At 43.6% G+C, this 8428-nt stretch overlaps 1 protein-coding gene across 2 annotated transcripts in view; it reads left to right on the top strand.

The window, feature by feature from the left end:
- The first annotated feature begins 484 nt into the window (after positions 1-484).
- DDX1 (DEAD-box helicase 1) overlaps positions 485-8428 on the top strand; it is a 33325-nt gene continuing 25381 nt past the window's right edge. The window contains exons 1-7 of one of the 2 annotated variants that reach the window (XM_032353265.1): positions 485-585; positions 3342-3393; positions 3690-3753; positions 4905-4934; positions 5527-5623; positions 7489-7536; positions 8172-8255. In XM_032353265.1, the coding sequence (XP_032209156.1) occupies positions 570-585; positions 3342-3393; positions 3690-3753; positions 4905-4934; positions 5527-5623; positions 7489-7536; positions 8172-8255 (391 nt within the window). In that variant the 5' untranslated portion in view covers positions 485-569. Of the gene's footprint in view, positions 586-1355; positions 1378-3341; positions 3394-3689; positions 3754-4904; positions 4935-5526; positions 5624-7488; positions 7537-8171; positions 8256-8428 lie in introns of those variants that run through there. The other variant, XM_032353266.1, reaches the window with a different exon arrangement.

The following is an 8428-nucleotide window of genomic DNA, read 5'->3' as shown; positions in this document are numbered from 1 at the left end:
ACCTGGGAACGCTCAGGACCACGTGGGACGCCGGGGCAGGGAGGTTGGGGACCTTCCATCGAAGGCACGAGGGGATGTCTTGGGGGCAGGCACTCCGTAGTGTAGGATTTCTGGGCGATGAGCTCAGAGCATCTCCTCCATCCTTCCCACACCACAAAGCCCCGCCGATCTTCAGAGGCTGGGGGTGATGAACCGGGCCGCCGAGGGAGCCGTGTTTTACCATCAGATCACCCTGGGCCACCGGGTGCCCCTCATCATTTAACATCTGTTTCCTCGTGTGTGTTAAAGTGGTCCTGATGACCCATGGCACGCCCTAAGTAAACGGTAACCACTAGCACGGCTAATGACGACGACCAGTCCTGGCTACCGGGGGTCCTGCTGCACTCGGGCCCCGCGCGGCGCGCTCCCGGGCGGGCCCTTTTCTTCGGCCGGAACCGATCTCCCGGGACTGGGGTCCTGCCCGGACTCGGAAAGCCGCAGACCGCAGGCCGGAAGCGCGCGCTGCCACTGCGAAGCGTGTCCGTGCGGAGGGAGGGAGGGAGAGCGGAGCCGCGCGCGACCCGGCGAAGATGGCGGCCTTCTCTGGTGCGTCTCGGGAGCGGGGAGGGGCTGGGGCGAGCGGCTCCATCCGCGCTCGGGCGCCGGGGGCAGGCGGCCGGGAGCCGTGGGGGCGGACCGGTGCGGCGCGGGCCGGGAGGGAGCTGTCCGCAGCGGCGTCCGCAGTGCGGTGGGGGATCCGCGGCGGCCTCGGGGAGGCCGGGCCGGTGCGCCTCGGGGGTGGCGAGTGCCTCTCTCCGCGGGTCCCGGCCGCGCGCCCCCGGCTCCCCGTCGTCTTTCTGCCGCGTCGTCGGCCGGCCGGCAGGCCCGGGGACCCGCGGCCGCGGAAACGGGGCGGCGGCGCCGCGCCAGGCCTCCTGCCGCTCTGACGTGGCGGCGGTGCTCGGGGCTCGGCCCGGCCGACGGCGGCCGCGCGTGGGCAGGCGCCGCGGACCGGGCCGCCCGGCCTCGGCCCCCGCGGCTCCAGGCCTCGGCGGGGCGGAGAGCCCCAGGCACCCGTCTGGCGTCTGTTCGTGAGACGCCGAGCCGGCCGCGGCGACGGGCCGGGCCGAAGCGTGGTCGCCCGCAGACGCTCGCGCCGCGGACGGGTGGCACGTTCGCGTGGTGTTGGTTGGCTCCGCGACCCTCCCCGTGACGGCAGCCGTCGCTCGAGGTGGCGTCTTTCACCCCGGAGCCGTGATCTTTCCCAGCCGCAGCTTTACGGAGCTGCCACCCGCGTCCTGCCTCGGAAAGGCGCGGAGTTTGTGCACAGCCCGTGTATCCGGCGGGGCCTGGGATCCTCCGTGTCTCCGCCTGTTCGGGGGCCTCAGGTGGAGCACGGTGCGGTGCTTTCTTCCCTCTACTATAAACACACGAGGAATCCCACTTCTTTAAGTCGCCAGAGAGGATGTCTGGTTTGTGTGTGTGGCATCTTCTACGGGGAGGCACCGCGGCGCCCACCCGGAGTGCTCGCCGGCTGCCTGCCCCAGCTCCCCCCAAAACAGGATTTTAGAGCCCGGGTGTGTAGAGCAGCTCCAGATTGTCATTGCATAGGTTGGCTTCTTCCCGGAGGCATGCCCAGATGTCAGGAATGTTAGGGGAAAGGACCAGAAGAGTCTGTGATAGGAAATCAAGACATGGAATCACAGAACAGGAGCATTCCTGTTTTCCCCTTAAATATTAAAGTGTTCTACTTTTTAAAAAAGATTTTATTTATTTATTTGAGAGAGAGAGAGAGAGAGATTATGAACAGGAGGCAGAAGGGGGGCGGTAAGCAGACTCCCCCCTTGAGCAGGGAGCCCAAAGCAGCACTCGATCCCAGGACTCTGGGATCATGACCTGAGCTATAAAGGCAGACGCTTAACTGACAAACCACCCAGACACCCCAAAGTGTTGTATTTGGAGAAAACATGGTTCCAAAGCAAACATGCAGAGAAGGTGACCAGAGTGGAACAGAACATGTAGAATTTGCTGAAAGCGGTCTGTGGTTGCTGCTTGCAGTCTAACAGTTTGACAAGCGACTTCAGCTTGCCGTAGACTCGGCAGCTTTTTTAAGAGCATCGCTTACTTTTTTTCAAGCACTATGGATTTTAGAGTGAGGATGTAGCTGTATCTAATGGGACCAATTCTTAGAAAGGCCGCTTGGGTATTCAACTTCAGATCTTCATTAGTTTTTTGATCTGTGGATTTTCCTGGAGGAGATTTAGAGGTAGGAGAGCCTTTTTTTGAAAAAGATTTTCATACTTTCCCCTATCGTTAATATATGTATTAATGAGTTGACTAGGTACCGAAGTTTTAGTGTTGTACCTCTTGTGTTAATTGCTAGTATGATTCTTCTCATGTGCAGCAAAAAAGCTGTTTATCCAGTGCATATGTCCAATGTGTAGATTTGTGCCTTTTCACATTACAAGAAATAAAACATCTCCAAATTGGCTATTTCTGGGGCTTAAGAATGTTTGAGTGTTGATAATTTTTTAATAGAAATGTGTATTTTTGTGATAATAATAATAAAAGTTTCATTTTCCTAAATGCAGACTTAAAAATTACTTATTTGGAAAAGAGGTTTACGCAGTCCAGCTATCTACTTCATGTGTAACTATTTGAGAAAGGACAAAATACAATCAGAAGCAATCTTAAGACTGGCTTCACAGTGAATTAATTATTCAAATACCTGAACAGTGAAGAACCATAGTTCTTCAAGTGTGATTTCCAGTTACCCAAGTTTTCACCCCGGCGCCATTTTTAGTTAGCCAGTTTGATTATGGTTGCCAGTAAGGCTGGGCCCCCTCTCCACTTGTCTGCTCACTTTTCTCGGATTGCCAAGGCTAATCAGGTGGTCCTTGAATAGTCAAGGCACATGACTTCCCCGTTATCTTTCTATAAACCAAAGTGTTGGTTGAGAAACCTCTCTCCGGCTTTTTCAGCAGTCACAGGAGGGAAGCACTCACTGGCGGCTACTGTGTATCGAGGGATAACTATGTGTCAGATGCATTACATATCACTATCCGTAATCTTCCTGTGGCTCTACAACCTAGATCACATTAGAGATTTTGTCAGAAGAAAACAGGTTTATAGCTTCGTAAGCTTTAGAGCTTGCTCAAGGTCACGTTGCCAGGGAGAGTTTGTATTTGAACGCAAGTCTTTCTCTGTTAACTATATACTCTTTTCAACAGTGCCATGCTCTGGAGGTACTAAATAACAGCTACGCTCCAAAACCTCTTCCCTTTTCTTTGGACAGTAATTTTAAAAGCAATATTATTTACATTTAGTATGTTCAGTTTTTTAAAGTGAGTTTTTATTTTCAGAGATGGGTGTTATGCCCGAGATTGCTCAAGCCGTAGAAGAGATGGATTGGCTGTAAGTACATAAAGCTTAAATGTACCTGTGACTACAGTGTTCAGTAATTTAAACAGTTGCTAGTGATCTTATCAAATATTTTTGAATCTGGTTGAGTAACTAAAATTCAGTTTATCTTAGGATTCTTTAAATTATAGAAAGCTTCCTTTTTCAACTCTGATGTGTTTTTAGCTAGAAAAGATTGGTGCTGTTTACCAAGTCAAATACTCTTTTAAGTTTATCGTTTAACATAACTTATTTAGCATAGGTGATTCTCTTTTTACTACTAACTAAAATTCTTCAAAATATTCTTTTAGTCTCCCAACTGATATCCAGGCTGAGTCTATCCCCTTGATCCTTGGCGGCGGTGATGTACTTATGGTATGTTTGCTTTTGGGGAGGTATTTGGGAGCTGAGGACACAATTCTGTGGCAGTTTGTGACCCACTTGAAGAGCGCCTTAGGCTTAGAAATGGTATTTTCACCAAAATTACTTTTATTCACATTGAGGATACATACACTGTATTCAGAGTAATGAGGCAGAAGTTGTGGGGAACACAGAGATGAGTAAGATGCAGTCTGTACCCTTGAGAAGCTTAAATCCAGTAGCATATTAAGACAGGTACAGAGAAGTGTTTGTCATACAAGTGGTCTATTTGGGGGAGGTATATTTTGGGCAAAGGAAAGTTGAAAGAGAAATGCTCCGTAAGTAGAGACTATATCAGTAAAAACTGTGAGTAGGAGAATGCAGTATATGATCCCAGAGTAATTCAGTCAGATGTAGCGTAAAATGTGGATGTGGGGGGGAGGCGTATAACTTGAGATAAGATGGGAAGTATGTAGTGGGTTTGATTATTTGGACTCTCTGAAGTGTCATATTAAAGAATTGGTATTTGTTGGCAGGGGGGAATCAGAAGTTTTTTTTAAAAATTATTTATTCTAGAGAGGGAGAATGTCTGCATGAGCTCTGGGTAGGGGAGGAGCAGAGGGAGAGGAAGAGAGAGAATCTCAAGCAGACTCCACCAAGACTGGAGCCCCATGCAGGGCTCCATCCCACAGCCCTGGGGTCATGACCTGAGCTAAAACAAGGAGTCCGATGCTTAGCCTGCTTAACCAGCTGAGCCCCCCAGGTATCCCGGGGTCACTGGAAATTTTTAAGTGGGGCTGTTACATCGTTAGAACTGTGTATTTATGAAGACTGTGTATTTATGAAGATATTAGCAGTTTGTAGTACAGCTCAGAGATTAGATTCTGCTGGGATACTTTTGTAGTAATCTAGATTAGAATGATGATGGCTTGGATTTGAGTGGTAGCCATGGGAAAGAAGAGGGGAGGGCAGATTGTTGAGGGATGGGGGAGAAGTGACAAGATTGGCAGTAGTCACAGTTGACTGAAGAAACCTGAGGAATCTAGAGGCATTGAAGATTATAGTAGCCAGTCAAGTCTTAAAAGATTTCTCCATACTGTCATGTTAATTTGACTTTTTAAATTGACAATCTAATTTGTAAGCTTTATTATTTTTTTCCTACTCAGGCTGCGGAAACAGGAAGTGGAAAAACTGGTGTAAGTAATGAACTTAAGTTGACTTACTTTGTAAGACTTGATTTTTAAAGCGAGTTTGAACAGTAGTTTTTACTTTGAATACTTAATAAAACAACCATTTCCAAAATGTGAGGAATTGATTGCTTGCCCCTGAGAATGATATTTTAGTTGGCAGCTGATTTCTGAAATAAGATCTGCAGGAGTATAGGCTTAAAACTAGTACAGATATAAACTGATCTTGAATAAAGAGTTGCAGTATCTTTAATTTCTGAATTTTAATGCAATGGCTCTAGTAATAAAGAGACTGCAAATAGAGGTGGCTTTCTCATTGGCCTGGACCAGGGTTGGTCAGACGAGACCCTATTTTTCCTCTTTAGGTTTGTTCTGAAAGTCTCCATTGTTTATGGTTTTGGGTTGTCAATAGCCTCCTGTTTCCTTCACTTAATCAACTCTTTTGTTATCTTGCTGGTATTTTGGACTTGGGCAAATGAAATTAGAGTAGCAGTCTGGAATATGTAATTATTTAATGCGCATGTGTAACTTTTATAACATTGATTGTTAAATTGTCATTAATATTGAATATTAATGTAGAGAACTATTGTTTCTTTGATAGGCTTTCAGTATTCCAGTTATCCAGATAGTATATGAAACTCTGAAAGACCAACAGGAAGGCAAAAAAGGAAAAACAACAATTAAAACTGGTGCTTCAGGTAAGTTTTGCATATTAATATTTCCCTTCTATGTAAAAATAGTAATTCTCATTCCTGGCATTGACAGATGGGAGGTGAGAGTGTGCATTTTTATTGTCAGTGTTTGGGGGATAGGGCTGTTGGCATTTGGTGCCCTAGAAATCAGGGATGCTAAATGCCATTTATAGCATAGTAAATGGTGAAAGATTGTCTCTCCTAAAATACTAACAGTGCTTTCTTTGAGAAAACTCTGGCATTTGGAAATTATATTTAGTTATTTTAATGTTTTTCATAATGCCTTTTATGTCTGATATTAAAGATAAATTGGTATAGTATTTTACAAAAGTATTGAGGATTTTATAAAAAATTGATGGAATTAGAGTCCATGATGGTGGGACGTATTTCTTCCACAGGGGAAGGAGGCATGCATTGTTTTTCCTTTAAGAAAGGAGTCCAGGAAGTTAAAACGTAAAGTATAAATTTCAAAGTGCGTTATGTTTAGTCCAGTTTACCTGGAGATCGATCCTTTTACTAGGATTTCCAGTCCTGTCTATGCCGTGGATAATGTTACATCAGTTTCCTCATCTGTAACTTGTGTTGCTTTCATTAAATGGTTCTATTTTGTTATATTTTGACAAAATTTGTTCTGTATTTTAAGTTACTTTTGTTTCATGGTACAGAACACGATTGTGACAAAATAGCAAGCTTAAGTGGAATGAACTTGCCAGATCAACATTTCTCAGCAATTTGAAAGTAACAATGTTGCATAGTTCATAGAATGAACTCATAAATAAATTGTGAGCTAATGAGTTCATTTAGGAAAGGTGGTGGTAAAAGAGAATGCTTTCAGAGGAGGGTAGTAGTACCTTCCAGAGGAGGTAGTAGTTTCAAAAATCATGGCCTGTGAGGAGAAAAGACACTAGAGGTCTAAACATAGAGAAGCAAGTGCAGAAGAGATGAGATAATTGTAAAATCACTGAAGGGATCTCGAGAGAAAATAACTGTTTCAGAAAGGACCAGGACTAATTAGAAATAATCTAATGAAGATTTCTGTTTAAGAACTTACTAGTAATTACAAGGAGCAGGGAGAGAGAGAACCTCAAGAGTAAGTTACTTCTCCATCAGAGAGTTTAAGCAGATGGTAGAGATTGTTGGGCCACAAGAAATCAAGAAAAGATTTCTGCCTTGGGCAGGAAGTTAGGCCTGAAGTATATATAGAGTATCTATAGAGTTCTCGAGCTAATACAATTCTTTGGTTATGCATAGACTATTAAGATGTTTTAAAAAAGGAAAATGTTGGTTCCATGCAAGTGAGGAGGGAGAAAAATTGTGACTTTCGAATGTGGTACTGATATAAAGGACTTGCTTTTCTTTTAAAAATGACACAGTGATACTTAACTAGATCCTGATACATTGGTCATTTATTTTTTTTAAAGATTTTTTTTTTTTATTATTTATTTGACAGAGAGAGAGATCACAAGCAGGCAGAGAAGCAGGCAGAGGGCCCTGAGCTGAAGGCAGAGGGTTAATCTAGTGAGCCACCCAGGGGCCCAACTTGGTCGTTTATTTCAATGTATTTAGTTACCAAAGCTTCATTTTATCCATGCCTTCTTAGTTACGACAGAGATCAGTGCCATCTACTACCAAGTGCTGTGAAGCAAGTGAGGAGAAAAGGCTTTAGCCCAAGGGCAATGATTATTGCTTTTCACTTTCAATTTTGCCTTTACTAGAAAGAGCAAAACATTTACTTGTATGTTCCAAATAATTTGTAAAATCATATTAAATCTAGGTATAAATCTGAATTAAGGTATCACATAAAATATATTTTATTTTTTAGAGAGTGTTTTTAATTTCGTATGATTGTGTGTGATTTATTTTAATTTTAGTTCTCAACAAATGGCAAATGAACCCATATGACAGAGGATCTGCTTTTGGTAAGTAGATAGATTTTAGCAGCTTATTTGTAAGAAATTTGTTTTTATTTTTTAAATTTTTTTCATAATATAATTTTTAAAATTTTTTTATTTTTTATAAACATATAATGTATTTTTATCCCCAGGGGAGAATTTTTTTTTTTTAAAGATTTTATTTATTTATTTGACAGACAGAAATCACAAGTAGGCAGTGAGGCAGGTAGAGAGAGAGGAGGAAGCAGGCTCCCTGCCGAGCAGAGAGCCTGATGTGGGGCTCGATCCCAGGACCCTGGGATCATGACCTGAGCCGAAGGCAGAGGCTTTAACCCACTGAGCCACCCAGGTGCCCCGAGAAATTTGTTTTTAATAATACCTGAGAATAGCAAGAAAATTAAGAAAAAGAATAGTATTAAATGAAGATTTGTGGTGAAAATGAAAATGAAAAATAGTATTAAATGAAGATTTAATTTACCAGATACTAGAATGTAGTTGCTGTATTTGAGTAGTTGAGTAGTGACATAGGAATAGTCAAATGAGTCATTGGAATATAATGGAAATGTGTCCTAGTATATGTGATAAGTTGATATGCATGTTTCAGGATGCTTAATTTATATACTGTGTGCTGACATGGTTTTTTGTGTTTTTCTCAAATCCAGCAATTGGGTCTGATGGTCTTTGTTGTCAGAGCAGAGAAGTCAAGGAGTGGCACGGCTGCAGAGCGACGAAGGGGTTAACGAAAGGTATTCAAATAGCATTTGCACTTGTATCAACTTGTGAAGTACCGTATTAATACATGAACTTTCTTCAGGTCGCTTTAAATCAAGGATCTGAAAAGATTTCTAATGTTACACAAAGATCTATAGTTCTTCATTTGGAACATAACAAATTGTAATTCAAATCGTGGGGAAGGGCC

The sequence above is a fragment of the Mustela erminea genome, chromosome 7 (assembly GCF_009829155.1).
Source record: "Mustela erminea isolate mMusErm1 chromosome 7, mMusErm1.Pri, whole genome shotgun sequence".
NCBI classification, from domain to species: Eukaryota; Metazoa; Chordata; class Mammalia; order Carnivora; family Mustelidae; genus Mustela; species Mustela erminea.
Note: the sequence above shows the minus strand (reverse complement) of the source record. Positions and strands in the feature narration are given on the sequence as shown.